The sequence below is a fragment of the Trachurus japonicus genome, chromosome 16, assembly GCF_045865225.1.
Source record: "Trachurus japonicus isolate A0001 chromosome 16, Traja_1.0".
Lineage (NCBI taxonomy): Eukaryota > Metazoa > Chordata > Actinopteri > Carangiformes > Carangidae > Trachurus > Trachurus japonicus.
Genome location: NC_140922.1, coordinates 19,275,807 through 19,291,893, shown reverse-complemented (window position 1 = coordinate 19,291,893; position 16,087 = coordinate 19,275,807). Strand labels below are relative to the sequence as shown.

The 16,087-nt window shown below is 41.8% G+C and overlaps 1 protein-coding gene across 15 annotated transcripts in view; it reads right to left on the bottom strand.

Moving 5' to 3' along the window:
- The window catches only part of map7d1a (MAP7 domain containing 1a), a 39,743-nt gene extending 29,484 nt beyond the window's left edge, over positions 1-10,259 (bottom strand). For 11 of the 15 annotated variants that reach the window (XM_085802402.1, XM_085802412.1, XM_085802409.1 and 8 more), the window contains exon 1: positions 9,758-10,259. In XM_085802402.1, coding sequence (XP_085658528.1) covers positions 9,758-9,827 — 70 coding nt within the window. In that variant the 5' untranslated portion in view covers positions 9,828-10,259. The remainder of the gene's footprint in view (positions 1-9,757) is intronic. The other 4 variants (XM_085802400.1, XM_085802407.1, XM_085802401.1 and 1 more) reach the window with 2 other exon arrangements.
- Between the last annotated feature and the right edge of the window lie 5,828 nt (positions 10,260-16,087).

Below are 16,087 nucleotides of genomic sequence, written 5' to 3'. Positions count from 1 at the left end.
AGGGAACTTCTTCAACACATGATAACTTTAACAAAATAGTCATCATGATCTGATAATAGCCGCTGGGTTTCACGTGTGTTGGTTGGTCCCCTACAGTGGAACAAGTTAGGAAATGCTATGAGAGCAGGGATGTCCCTTTCTATCTTCAAGAATCTCTTGACATCTTTCATGCCCTTACATGCCAAGCTAACGTTTAACATTTACTGTGCATTCTTGGTGCACCTCTTTCTTTGCACTGATTGCCAAGGTTTAATACTACACTGAAGCTTAAGTCAGTAAAAATGTAACCCTTCACCAAATAAGTGGATGTAAATATAAATCTCAATACTTTTTCAAGCTTTTACTTTGATAATTGCTGACTAAATCACAAATTTGACATGTTATAAAGAAATACTAAAAGATTTTGATTGCTTTAAGTATTCAGGAAAAGACATGATAACACTGCTGCCCTTACATTACCCCATTGTTTGCATCATTAGCACCATATCTTGCTAATCTTGTGGTGGAAAGTAAATAGAGTATCCAAGGCTCTGTCCTGCTGTGGTTGTTTTGTTTAACCTTCCTACTGACCCACTTTGTGGGTCAGGGGAAGCTCAGGAATCTGCGGCATGTAGTGCATGATCATTGGTTGAACATCACACTGTCACCCTGCACCATGGCTCAGTTGACCCCCCTCATGTCTCCCCCATGGGGGCCTCTTCAGCTGCAGGTGTCAAACAAAGCCTGAGGCACTCGGCTGAACCCTACGTGCAAAGAAAAAAAAAGTGATACAATGGGATAAGATAACTGTAAAAGTCAGCAGAAATGCTAAAGGAACCCCTGCAGAAGTGGATGTATGCATGCATGCACGAGCACAGTGTGGGAGCAGAGTGGCAGGTTGAGAATCAGCAGGTAAGTAGCTGCCATCTCATGGACAGAGACATGTCAGCTTGGACACACAATGTGTTACCAACTCCAAATGTAGAGCCAGGAAATATATATATTCCTAACTCAAGTCTCAGAAAATCACCATTGTACGATGTCCACTCCCAAAGTATAATTACAAAGGAATTTACTACTTTACAGTTCAGCTGATGACAATGTGAATAGAAAAGCTGGTTTAAAACTGGGACAGCTGGTAATGCTATCACAGAAAATGAGATTTAGCAGAAATCCAATTTCACAGCATATTATTTTGCTGGGGCAGGTTATAAATACAAACTGCAGAGCCTGCTTCTCCATGTATGCCCCGGTGCCATTTAACAGTCACCTCTAAACCTGCACGGCTGTCCAGTTTAATCTTTTTAATTATATTGATAACAGACTATCTAAGTATTTTATTTTCTTTCTAGGATGTAGCTAAACATGCTTATAATTAACTGCTGTGGGCACACTGCACAGCCTTCAGACAATAAACCATAGAACTATTTTTCAACCTGTTCATCAACCTCATGTGGGACAAATGAAGCAGGGGAAGAAAAGCTTGCGTCCTCCGCAGCAGAACAAAACACATGACTCACCGGATGACAGAATCAGCAAACTATGACAATGCGTTCATATGACAGTGTTTGCTCATTAACAGCTCAGGGAGGGATACTTTCTGTTGTAGGAAGCTGTAAAAAGCAACAGGACTGTGAAACTGCTGGCTGCAAAAAGACAAGCCGACATTTCCAGTATGGAGAAAATACAGCGGGGTCCAAAAGTCCAGGTGCACTCAGAGGTTTGGAGCTTCACTGTACACGGATGAACTATAGCTTTAAAATGCTCTTGGTTATGAGGTAGTAATCAGTCAGGATGAATACAACTTACAACTGCTGCTCATTCCCAATGCAACACCCAGAGCACTGCCAATGTCTTGCCAAGATGCTGTGCAGGGTAAAAAATATAGAGCAAGGCGTGGAATATTTATGAAGCCCAGTGCTGAACTCTTAAACACATCCCTTTCTGTCTCCTGGCAAGAAGATAAGAGAAGGATTTAGCACACTATCAGACCACCAACAAAATCAACTAAAGGCTCGTAGTACAACCTTGTACAATTTAAATATTCCAAATCTTTTTTCCAAAAGAAACAGGGTGTGAATGCAGGACATTCTCCTGGAAAATGTAAATGAGGCAAACAAGAGCTGAGGAAACAGTATTGAGTGTGAAATCAAAAGACTGGAAAGGGAAAAGGGCGGCAACGAAAAAGAAAGAGGAACTCTGGAAACAGACAGAGAATGGATCTGCATCTCATTTGGGATGGGCCGGGGAGACTAATGAACTACCTCATCGCTTACCCCCCTCCCCACCACCACCAACCCGTCGCCCCTTCACCCTGTTGTGTCCCTCCTGCACCGAATAGGGTGATGTAAGAGGGCAAGGGGGCCCAGACACACAGGAAGCGCAGTGTAAACAACAAGCACTGACTCCACGCCTGACCAGGACCTGCGTGTGTGTGTGTGTGTGTGTGTGTGTTTAGAGAGCAAAGTTTTCATTGGATCTGTGAACAACTGAGGGCCGACCCATTTGAAATGGTAATTGGGTTAAAAAAATCATTACATTATGCACACAAACTGCTCTGAAATACCAGCTGGGTGGTAATTAATGATCATTTTAATAAATAATTACTCATATTCATTATGTTTAAAATTCACAGACTGTTTCTAAATGAATCGATTAAAAAAAAAAAAACATTATTATCCAAGAAGCAAAATAACATTAAAACTCCAAAACAATTATCAATTTATTAACACACAAGCAGCTACATTGAGAAGCTGTGACCAGGACACTCCAGTCAGAATGCCAATAAGCTACTGATTGTCCAAATACTTTCGATTTGTTTTCTTCAATGGACTATTCGAATAACTGTTTCAGCTCAAGACCAAACAACACAAAAAAGGAATAAGTTAGAGCTTTCTGATGGAGACTGATGAACCCAGTCATCAGGCTTCAACCAGCGTCTGCCTTATAAAGACAAAAATGGTTCTGCATACCAGCCAACAGAGCTGAAGCATTCCTTCATGGCAACTGGTCAGTGAATACTGATGTCTCTGTCAGTGACTGCAACAACTCTCATCCCCATCACCTGCCCCGGGCCGAGGACAATGCCTAGCATTTAGTTGCTGCTCTTTCTCCTGCACTGGCGTAGGTGCCAAAGACTCCACGCTGATTAAAAAAAAAAAGAAGAAGCTCTGCTTATCTGAACTAGCAGCAGCTCCCTGGGGACCGTGCGTCTGCTGCTGCCACCAACACACTCTATCATACACGTTACCAATAAGTAACCTCGACAGCCTGACCGAGTGGTGGTGGAGTAGTGTCAAGAACCGGCAAACTTTAGCCTTTCTTAGTGTCTTTAGAGAACGTGGTTGGATTTCTGGGTCGCACAAGCTGCCATTCATAACTGAAAGCAGTATAACAGCATGCCAGCCAGTTGCTCCTGGCAACCTGCTCCATGTCCCGTTTGGGGGTTGGGAAGTGACAGCATGATCTAATTCTGACTAGCCTCAATGTGAGGTTTCTGGACCAGTTCAAGTCAGAATAGGATGTGACTGATTTGCACTGTTTTTTATGTTGTAATTTAGTTTGTGAAGACCCTTATTTAATCTAAATCTGATGTGATTATACCAAAATCTGTTTCACCTAGAGGAACAATTCTTCACTGAGCCTTCAGGGGCAACGTGGTCAAGATTTAAAACTAAAGACTAGCTACATTGTTCATTGAGAAGGAAATGGTGCTAAGCGATATTCATGTTGGGTGACAAGTGGGATTGAATAGCCTGGTCAGTAATGGAAGCACTGGTAGAGTTTCGTCTGACAGGTCCTTAAGGCCACTGCAAAGGTCTCAGACCTCTAATCCCCTCAGTGAATTTAGCATCTGCGTGGCTGTCCCTGCTCATGTCTGAGCTAACTCCCAGCGCCGTTGTTTGTCACCTTCTTCCAAAATGGCTATTTTTATGAAAATTACCTCAAGCAAAAAGTCTGCCCCAAGCAGTAATCTTCTGAGTATTCAACATACAATTACATCCAACAGTTATCATTAAATGGATTTTTGTCTCCCCACACAAAAAAAACCCAGGCCTGCTCTATGGGGAACAGGGTCCAAACATAGGTTTCATAAAGACAGGTAGCTACAAAGAGGCAAACATTCACTCCCATCCACTCCCTCAGTAATGGCGCTCCAGTCTGAATGTTTTTTTTAAATCATGCACTTTCTTAGAAACAAGCACAAGAACTAAAATTGCCAAAATGGGTCACACGATGACTCCAGATGACATATTGTACACCTGCCAAGGAATGTTAGGGAGATCAAGATTTGTTTACGGTGTAAGAGCCAGAAGAGGGACGGGCTAATATCAGCCGAGAAGTCTGGTGACTGGAACTTTCAGACTACCAGAGAGCAACAAGCAGACACGTCTGGGATATTTTCAGACTTGATGGAGGTGGCAGGAACAAGCGACACAGTCCAAATCAAGACTTCCCTCCCCTTGTCCCTCTTCTACTGTCCCTGGAAGAAGGGCAGTACAGCTGACTGATAATAAATGTAGGCCACTGCACTGCAGCATCGACCCCTTAAAAACATACTGTATGTCAAAGTCGAGACTGAAAGGGTTAGAGGAAGAAGAATGTCTTCCAAGTAGCATGTGTGTATGTTTCATGGGCCTCTTGTGCTTTTAAATTGGGGGGGTTAGTAGTTAGAACGGCATGTGTCTTTGGCATTCAGTCACTGTCTTACTGCAGAGCTGCAGCAGCTGTGCAGCATCCAGAACCAAACTTAGATGTATTTGCTTTTATGTCTTACACTGCATTTTGTAGACAGTGGCTTTAAAGTAAAACACTTTGAATTGCCTGTGAGTATTATATGTGTTATATGAGTATGACATACAAACTGTTCCAGTCACACCTTCATATGGTTTGAACTGAGTGGGGGATAACTGGTTGGCTTTCTTCAAATGTTTTCCTTTATGTAAAAACACAACAACTAATCAGTAATTCATGCTCTGCTACCAATTGTTAGCCTTGCATCTGAAGGCAAGTTACAGGTGGTCTTTCACAACATGTAGCCATCTGAATGATCGACTGTATTATATATCAAAGGGTCTTATTACAAGAAAAAGAATGAAGGATCTGAGGAAGTCAGGACAGGTTTTAAATCATTCTTCAAACACATTCTTCACAAGCCAGACATGACAAGGATCTTTGGTTCATTTTCATTTACCACAACTGTAGCCCCCAGACATGTTTTTAGATGTGACTAATAACATGCATAATGGGGCTACAGATATGTCAGCATTTAAGTAACATCAACTCCACTGTATCAGGCTGATTATTCACGAGATGAGACCACACAAACAAACAGTCCCTGGAGCATTTGGGCTACCGCAGGTGGGTTAAACAGGTTAAAGGTTCAAGGTTGAGCGACTTTAACTGTAATCCAAACTTAATCCATGTTTTCACTGTAAACACTGTTATTATCATGGTTTTTCTCTCTTGTGGAGTGAACATAGGGGCTCTGAAATTAAAGACCTTCAAACAAACACAAGTTCGGAGTCTCAATTTAGTCACATCTGTTGTGAGGGACTCGACAGCATTCACAAGAGCAAACATGAACTGTGGCGTCAGGCACATATTGACCATTTTCAGCAGCCATTTCCCGGTAGAACTCTGCAGAGACTGAGAGTTTGCACACTTCGAGTGCTGGTTAATGGGAAGGCTTTCCGTATTATTTGCCTTTTCCAGAGTGCTGCATTAGAGATCCACCTCTATTCCCTTATGAGAGGTCAGTGTCTGGGCAGTGTGATTTACATCATCTGGGTGTTACAGAGCGGACCAGCAGTGACGTGATACCTCCTCTATGTGCAGAGCTCTAGAGAGGATAGTCAGTTTTTTTTTTCCACATTTTTCCCATTACTGCTGGTGTTGCCTTTCTCTCCCCTCTTTTGGTCTTGGCTTTGTAGCTTTAGTTTCCTCTTTTGTTTAGATTTCTCATTTCTTAGAACTGAGCAATCTGGACTGGATCGTCAGACTCTGCCAAAGGAAATCCTGTTCCAATTTTTGTGTACAAACAAAACCATACCCTTGCAAAAGTTAGAAATATATGCATTAAGGGCCCAATATAATGGAGAAGTGCCTCCCTATCATGGGAGAATTTGAGCATACTTGCACACCAAGTGCACCCTTTTGAGCATCTGGACATTACTTTTGTTGTTTTCTGGCTCAGTCCATTATACTGCATTGGAATGAAACACTGACTTTGCAGTTTAAGTGCCAACTTTAAGCTTTAACTTGAGGACTTGAACATTACATTATCACTGTCATGTTGTGCTACACCAAATGGGCAGACAAATGTAACACTGCAGATAGCGCCCTTATTCAAATGATGTGGAAGCCCTTAAAGCTATATGTACCGGTGTTTCAATTCAAATCCAGTGGAATAGTGTAGAGAGGGGCTGAAAATGTGTCACCGTCTAAAAACTGCACTGTAGTTTCAAAAGCAGACCTCAGCGCCACAGTGCTGGCATGACTTCAGTCAGGTTCTTTGTGACTCAGATGTTTCTGTTCATCTCTCGTCTCTCTCTCTCCCTAAACCTCATAAGGACAGGGCTCAGTCCTTTCTGTAAAATGTGCTGAATGTAGGCTTTGAACGTATCTGAACAAGAGGGGACTGGGAAGCCCCCATGTCTCTTACACCGGCATGTAGCTTCAATCACATCTAAAAGAAATCTTGTGAAAGAGCATGGTGCAGTTTAAAATGCCCCCTGTTTGCTAAATCCCTTTAGCCCCATGTGCAGTTTGTCATTTCTTCAAAAAGGTAACGCGGATTAAAATCCCACTTGATTGACAAACTAAACTGTGATTATACAACTATATATGCTGAATTAAATGGATTATGGAGGAACACACACATAGGCTGGTCCCCCTCACACCACCCAGTAATGTGAAACTGAGATTAAATAACAGCAAGAACAGCAGGGTGAATATAATGTTGTACCTTTCCCTCTAACGCAGAGAGACAGTCTTTAATTTCCCTGCATAAAAGACATGAAGCTTAAAATTTTCCAGCTGACAAAATAGCATACTGCAATACTGCCATAACAACCCTGTTGCTTGACCTGTACAGTAAATGTCATAACTGTGTAGTGGGCAACATTTCACACTGCCAGACACAACCATGGAGGTAAAATACTCATGTTCATGTTCAAAAATATTCAATTCTCTACACACCAGAGGATGTGACAGTTCTTGATACATTTCAGATGCTAGTGGTTTCACATGTGGATAACCTGTCAGCGCTGTAAGTACGGTAGTAACTCCTGCAGAACCTCACCATCACAAATACTTTTCCTCCCCACTGTTCACATTTAATGCTGCATAAAAAAAAGTGTCTCCCCTCTGCTGTTATCAGGCAGTGGATCCAGGAGGGCCCACGGGATCTAGCCCACTGCTAATTGACAAAGATACTGAAGAGCCTCTCTCCAAAAATGGGACACGGTTGCACATATTCCCCTGATTACATAAGAACTCCTGCGGCTGAAGATGTGTAGCTCACTGACTGATCCTGTTCACTACAGGCTTGACAGCTAAAGCTGGTGGATTCTTCCATATCAGACAATAGATGAAGACAACACTGATCAGTCTCCCTGACAGTCTGCCAAGGGATCCTCATCCTCATACAACTGTGGTTGAAGGAGCTCGAGTCTTTTTTGCCTGAACAAAGTTTACATAATGGCTCATGAACAACTGTACATTGTGTACCTCATGTTAAGCATTAGCCTGTATCTATATATTTCCGTGAATATGCACGCAAAGGCCAATCATAAAAGGAAAGGAAAGATAAAAGTTTGTATTCATCTCAGCTGGTCACAGTTTAGCTGTTCAGGTATGTAGATCCCAGTGTCAAAGAAGGTCAGAACACAGAGCACAGAGAAGAAGAAAGCCTGTGTTAAGAAAAGAGGGATTAAAAAATCTTCTCTTAAAGTCCTGACAGCAGATTTTCACAATGCGGGGCCGGGCCCGCAGCAGCTCCACTGCAAGGGCATCCGGTTCACAACCATGACAGATCCAGTGAGCTTTCTTTAGTGGCTGTATTTCAACAAAAGTCATTGCTGATTCTAGCTTTAAATGTCTTTCTAAAGGATGTTTGCATGCAACAAGCCTTTGATAGGGCAGGAAAACATGTTTTTATCTGTTTTTAATGAAGGATGTAATTCATATCATAAGAGAGTGTCATATCATGGTAACATAAAACGTAAAGCTATTCCTCAGCAGCAGCAACAACAACACTGAGTTTATTCTGGATGTCATCCTCATGTGAAGCAGCTGTGCAGATGTGAAAAACATGTTCACAGCTAACATCATGAGACTAATGTAGCGCTTTGTCCTTGAGTTATGCATGAGGAGTGTTGGAGCTCTGACCTTTACTTATGAGTGCAAGCTGCAAAAACACCTCTCGATCACTCCCAGTAATCATGAGATGCACAGTGGTCTGATGGACGTACTGTACATCACATGAAACAAGAGGCCTAATGTTGGGGCTTCTAACATGTAAAGACTTCTGTGTGAAGACACTCAAGTTTGTTTCCCACAATCTGGGTGGATGCACAACTCTTCTCCTGCTTGATGCAGAGCCAAAACAAGTTGACCTCCCTTCGTGAAGCCCCCCTGTCAGCAGGAAGGAAGTTTTCTGTTGTCAGAAGGAAAAGGTCACATTGTGTGTCTGTGTGTCCCCTCCTCTTCTATTTCCAGAAAACATGCAACATGTCAATACACAATACTTTTGCTCAGGAGTTTCAAACATTAGACCAAAGCTGCGTGACTTGCACGACCCAACTTCCCACTGGCACGTTTCCATCGTGGGTATTTCATCTCATCGCAAACTGAGACATTAGTTATGGCTGAGCAAGGAGATGTGGCCTTGAACTGTAATGATCACAGGATCACACAGTTTGCAATTGCACAAATAAACTTGTTACAAAGCCGGATCGGACCAGAGTGTGTAAAGTGTACTTTTTATCCTGCACTTCGGCCCTGAGCTGATCTCATTAAAAAGAAAAAATCTTGGATTTCAGGAGTTGCTTGATGCATCTCTGCACCAATCTGAAAATAAGCCTGACTGCACCTGCGCACAAACAACTATTCACCACATCTTCTAGTAGGCTAGAGCAGCAGCAGCAAAGAGGAGATAGGAAAAGGATGAGGAGATAGGAAAAGGATGCCGGACCGCCTGTGAATGCATCATGATAGTAGTCAGCCTCACATAGCATAAGGAGGGGGATGGGATGGGACTGGTCACATTACCTCATCTAGTGTAGGCTATAAGTGTGTTATTCTAACGCCAGTGGGTGAGCTCTATATGCCAAAAAGAAATCACAACATACAGCCATTGCAGCAGTCAGCTGATGATCAACACAACTGTTTTGATTTCATCACCAACGGGTCTTGATTAATGATAAAATACCTTTTCATCATCACGCAGATTAAAATGTGACTTGGGGCTGAAGTGTTGACTAGAAAGTTGCGTTAGCTGTGTGAATTTTCGGTCTGTCTCTATCCGCACCTCCTGAGAGATGATTCATAATTCATCTGACAAATTTATCGTTAGACTTTCCACTTATCTACATTGCAACACTGTTTCTCTAACCGCGGACTGGGCTGGGCTGGGAAGTTGACACAAGCTGTAGACAGCGTTTTTAAATCATTTTTCTGTTACAACATGTCAAAGGATATGAATGACAAAGCAGCGGTGCAGTTATTTTGGAGACACACGTTAAAGACAGCCAAACCCCAGTCCGTAAATACTTACATGTTGCTGCTGCCACTGTATTTTCCTCCATTTCGGCGGTAATACCCACGCTTTCCTGTCTTTTGTTCATTCAAACATGCGAGTTTCTGCTCTTCCTCTCCGGCGGTCCTCTCATTCCTCAGGCAGACCGGGGGTGGGGGTGAGGGGGGGGGGGGGTCCCGGGTTGGTGGTGGGGGAAACTTGGTTGAGTCACTCCAGTTGCTCTCGATGTCCTGAACGAACCGGGTTAGGAAAGCGTCCACTGAACGTCCAAATTAGACCAGAAAAACACGAGCGACGAATAAATAAATAAATACAATAGAATAGAATAGGATAAAAACAGAGTCTGGCCGGTTACCAGTCTGTTAAAGGAGGTGCCGGTGGCTGCGGCCGCTCCTCTCCTCTGAGAAACTGAGTTTAAAAAAAAAAAAAAAAAAAAAAAGGTGTCGGAGGGAATTTGGGAGAAAGAAAAGCAGGGGAGGAGTGAGGGAAGTTTCTCCCTCTCCGACACACCACAGCTGATGCTGTGCTCGTGCGGATGGTCCCTCATTGGCCTCCGGATCGGACTGTACCATTACAGAGAGAGGGGGGTGTGTGGCTGAGAGCTTCATAAAACTTTGTTAAATAACAGTTCGTTTTTAAAGTTATCGAAGAAAGACAGGTTATAGGTAGTGTTGATTTAAATACGGCTCTAACGTAATGTATTTGCGGTTCCCATACCAAGAACACAACATTGTCTCTGTTAAAAATAAAAAATACTTTCTAACCTACCGTCTTGTCGGTTCGTCCACTCAGAGACAGTTCACAGTGCACGTAGAATATAAACCTTTGACTTGGAAAACACATATAATTGTGCTATATCTTCCTTGTTTTGGTTTGCCTGAAGCTTTGTCTCTAACAGAAAGTGAAGAGCCATACTGTCACAACTATTATAATCTATTCGGCTGAAATAACATGAAATGTTGTAACACGTGTCAACAAAAACACACAGGCATAGCAGGAAATCACATATTTTAAGTTGGGTAATATTACAGTAAACACATTTTATTTTCTCTGGACAGTTCATGTGCATTTTTTAGTGTTTCAGATCAGCATCAGTCTGTTTCTGAATCCCTGCTAAGCCACTCAAATGTAGAGAGCACAGTTTCCAAAGTGAGCTCCAGCAGGGTACAGGGGCAGGACAAAAGCAGCATAAACACAGTGTTTCAGTATCCAAGGTCTTTTCGAGGCAAGACAAGTTTTTAGATTTTGTATCCAAATAGAAGTTTTCATACTTTGGCAACCTACTTGTTGTCTGTCCCATAAATATACAGCAGAGACCAGGAGAGGTCATCCTATAATGTCAGGCATTTTGAGACATCTAAAAAGAAACCTGGGGTCATCCTGCTTCTACGATATCTGAACAATTCAAGAGAGGACGAGAAAACATACAACAAAAGCCAGAGAAAGACGCAGTATAGAGTTGCTTTTAAATTATGGGAGGCCATGCTTTGTGCTACGACGTAGACTCAAGCATTATCTGATTCTGTACGGATAATTGGTCAAGAATAAATAGCTTGTACATGCATGTGATTTCACACTAAAATGAATGCTAGATTTTCCTGTCAGCCTGGTTTTTGTTCTGGGTGATGGATGTTTGATGTGTTCAACAAGTTACTCCACCCAACGCTGAGCTTCTTGTCACATACGCAGATGTTTGTTATCAGAGACATACGTATACCTGGTCAAAAGAAGAGCTTGAATCTTTGTTACGTAACAGCTCGAAGAAGTCCAGCTCATCTACCACCTGTGGATCTCACAGAGCATCTGCCAAAGTGGGGGCTGGGCCAGGGGCTGATCGGCACGCTTGAGAGGGGACACCCCGTCAAAAGGACCCCAGTAGGGCTCTTTTGTGCAGCTGTTGAGTCCTGTTCACCCAAACCCCCAAGAGCCACCTGTCACTGCAACTGGAAAGTGGGGGATGTTGAAGGAGGTGGGGGTTGGGTGTGTCTGTGTGTGTGTGTGTGTGTGTGTGTGTGTGTGTGTGTGTGTGTTGGCCTGGTTTTCCAGAATTAAAACCAAGAAGGGCTGTTTAACGTGTGTGTTTCAAAGTCTACTTGTACTTGTGATTACATCTTAACTGTCCTTGATTGATTCACATTCTGTTATGAAGTGTTTTTTGTCAAAGATCCCATTTCCCCTAAAGTCATTAAAGTATGTTGATTCAAGAACTATCTGTTATTGAATCACAGATAAGTTTGGTATTTTATATTTACTGGGGCATCGGCTATAAAGAGTCATGTTTCCTCTCCTTTCAGGTCAAGGAAAGATTGAAGGAGAACAGAATTTGATTTTGAGTGGTAATGAAAGATCAAGGGGTCATATGCCAGCCAAGATATGCTAAATGTTTTGTTTACTTTGAGATTCTTTCTTACATCACTGTTACTATTATTTTACACTTTTTCATGGCATAAAGCGTGACACAAGTTTAGCTTCTTCTGTTTCAGCATCATAAAATAGAATAACCAAAGAGATTTGAAAGAGAGAATGTTTTGGACAAATAAATAAAGCGCTTAGTATAAACTCTCTAAAGTCCTTAAATTATAAACAAGCACACAAAACAACAGAAGGTGAAACTAAGAGGATTTAAATTGTTCTCATTTAATTATTGGAAGTGTGAAAAACACAGAATTTGCTTCCCATCAGATGTATGAAATCCTTTCATTCTCAATATTGTGAACTGAAGAAAACCGCAATCTTACTACACTGAACTTCATTGTCTCTTCTTCATACTACTCTTTGTGTCCTCTGGAAAGAAACCAAAGCAAAACAAATCCAAAACAAACACTCAAGTCATTCCATTTGGAGACTAAAAAGTAGTGTTTATAGCTTTCTGGTGGCATGAATTTACTCTTAAAATATTTTTAACAAACTAAGGACCTAATGTAGAAATAAAAAAAACATTAGACCTCTACTTTTCAAGTGCTCAGTAGATGCTTGTCGTTGGATCTTTTGTTCTGCTTCTTTACCCAAGTAAACCCTCTAGTCTTTTCATCCTTTCATTCCCATCTCTATGGCTCCTCAGCCAACACATGTGCACATGCTCGCACATGGGCACCTGTGCACATATGCATACATGCACACAAGAAACTATTTCCTAGGGGGGAAAAGTTTTTTGGAATCTGCATCATGTATTTCAATGATGTTAGTGAGCTTGTTATCTATTTTTGCTATAGACGCTTACATTGCCCATTTGGTTTAGGTTTGTTGGGAAGAGCTCTTATTTTGACACATTGACCTGTGTCAAAATGAGGCACAAATTAGCATATTTGCTTTGCATACTTGAATCAAAATCATATAGATTTTCAAGGAAAAAATGTTGTTCATGCTATACTTGAATTTATCATTTGAAAATTGAATGAAGTTTAGATCATTAAGGGTGATTATGATTAATATGGTATATATGATAATAGATGTTCTTTCCTAAACTTACCAAAATAAAGATACTTTTGCATTTTTTTAAGATCAGACAGTGTTACAGATCTACCTCAGATAAAGCATCACAACCCTGCACTCTAGACCGGAATACCAAGTGTTTGAGCCAACAGTCTGATAGGGAAATTAAAGGACTGTGGATAAAAGCATAACTCAAAGTCAGGAGGCATGTGTCCATTTATCACACATCACTGTACCATGCTGTGTTAATGAGCCATTCAGAGTAAGGTGGATGCAGTTAGAGGAAAACAACACAGTTGGCCTCCTTCAGAAGTGTAGAAATGTTGCGTGTCTTGTAAGAAGTCTGCACACTGAAAGAGTGCAGACTAATGACACCTATCTGCTTTTCCACTCTTACAGCCCGTTCTCCTTTTTTGTTTTGATTTGTTTTCATGACGGGTTTTGTGAACCCGTGTCATCTTCATAAGAGTGAACCACTTGTGTGACCTCACTGCACACAGGAAGTGGAGGAACCCCTCCTCCTCTATCTATCTTTGAGTGCTCAAGAAAGGACTTGATTTTGGAGCTGCAGCTGCACCCCTCACTTTACACACAGAGACCCTCATACACACACACACACAGATCTCATTAAAGTGCCACTGATCGCCGTAAGCAGTTCGTGCATTGAAAGAGGGCTTAACAGAGAACACTAGGAATAAGACAATAAGCAAAAATCATTACTGCAAAGGGAACATGATTGCATCAGTAATAGCACATCCTGACAAAAAACAAGAGTAACTATTGGAGAGACGATAAGGCAGAGGGAAAAAAAGCTCAAAGGAAAAGGAAGAGGGAGTAGACATGTTGTAGGGCCTATATGAAACAACTGATACTGGGAGCTGATGATGAAGGCTTATCTGTGGAGAGATAGCATTCTGAGGCCCGTTGTGTCTCTTTCTTTGCACCTCCTTGAGTTATTGTGTTGTTCGAGCAGGAACCAACAATGGGACTCCTGCTTCTGAAAGGGACAAAGTACAGTCCGACGTGACAAACAAAAGACCCATGTGAACCCACAGTGACAAGGGATAGAGAGCGCTGCAACATCCTGCTCAAGTGGAAGTTATGTTACTTGACTTGAGATCACAAAAGTAAGCTTGTTCTTTTTGAAAACTCTTCAGTAAAGGTTCAAGGGTCCTTGTTTCAGGTCTTTGCCAAAAAACAGTTAACAGTTATGCTCAATCTGGGATGATAAATTTGACAATTTCCATCATTTCAGAGATGCTGACTGACTATTCTGTCAGTTTCTCGATATCGTGCTTTGTGAAAACTATGCTTTTAGGTGTAAACATGCAATATTTAGCACATTAGCCAACATAGTTTATCATGTTAGCATGTCCTACTTTGCTAGAAAGCACCTAACACAGCAGTGATTTGCTCATAAACCAAAGTGCTTGATCAATTAGGCCCTTGAATATTTGTGCAGCCACAGCACTTCTGCAAGAAAGTAGTAAATTAAGAATTCGGTCAACCAGTATATTGATAACGACGGGTTCAGACATAACTGAAATGCATTACACCCTGTAAAACCCTAAACAACTTGCCAGTCTATAAAAATAACTTTGCACCATCACTTTTGTCATATAAAAGCTCCTATCTCATACACTTTATATTCCAAGGAACATGGTCACCATCACCATCACCACCACCTTCACCGCCAGTTAGTCTAGAGGTCAGCTACTATGAATGGCAAGGGTAGCCCTCAGCCTGGTAATGAAATAACAATAGGAGGAATGTTCAGAATGTCCCTAGAGAACATAGACCCAGCCTATGTTATAGACTACTGAATACACTAACTCAGCCTTTAGCAAGTGGTAGCAATTTAAGCAACAGGGGGGGTGGGGTAGCATAAGGCAAGGGTAAATATAGCCAATTGACTATGATGGATTTAGTGCTGAACTATGCTTGTTTACACTTATGCAAGAGCAGCTAAGACAGCTAACTAACATTTAGCAAAGACAGTTTGACCATTTCAGCAGTGCCATCCCCAGCGTTGACGTTGGGAAACAGTTGCTGGTTCAGGTTGCAGAAAGTGACACTATTTTGGTTACCGCATCGCTGCCTCGACTCAGCAGGGTCGAAGGTCACCATCACCTGGAGGGAGCTTGTAGAGTCAAATAATTTACGACTATGTTGTCTTTTGTTTCCTGTAGTGTGATTTAATCAGGCACTACATCACATGTCACACTGGAAAAATGTGCGCGTAAGCTCTGGCCGAGAGGTAGGGAGAGATAGAGTGTGGGAGAGTTGCCTGTTTCTTTGTATTTCTCTCTAGGGTGCTGGGAAAAAGAGCACTGTTTGGTCTGAATCATCTGAATTTGGTCTGCCTCTCATTGTGGGCTGGAGTTTTGGGAGGTCTTGCTGTATTGTAAGTTTCACAACCAGGAGTCTTGTAATTTGCATATTTTAGGTACAGTATGTCTGGACCTGCAGCTACATGGTTTTGTGCTTGAGCCAAGCAGAATTCCACCAATGTATGGCTGGATACATTGAACCAGAAATAAATAACAAAGTCAAAACCCCATCAGTAGATACATAAAATTGGTCAAAACCACAAAAGACTAGGCTGAGATATCCTGACTTTTACTCTGCTGTGTGGGTCAAGCTCGAAAAACAGTGGACTCCACATTTTCCAAACTGTGGAAAGCTTCCTCCAGAGCCTTAGAAAACACACAATCATTTTCACAGACTGAATAGTACTTCCAGTGACTGTAAACTGACCTTTTATGAGTAAAATCAGTTTTGTCCCTCTTTAAAAAACAAAAAATAATACCAGTCTCATCAGCTATTTAAGATTCTGGTACTAATCCATGTGGCATACTGTGCCCTTTTCTATCTAAGGCCAATTTGTCCAATTTGAAACTAAACAAACAGTGAGCA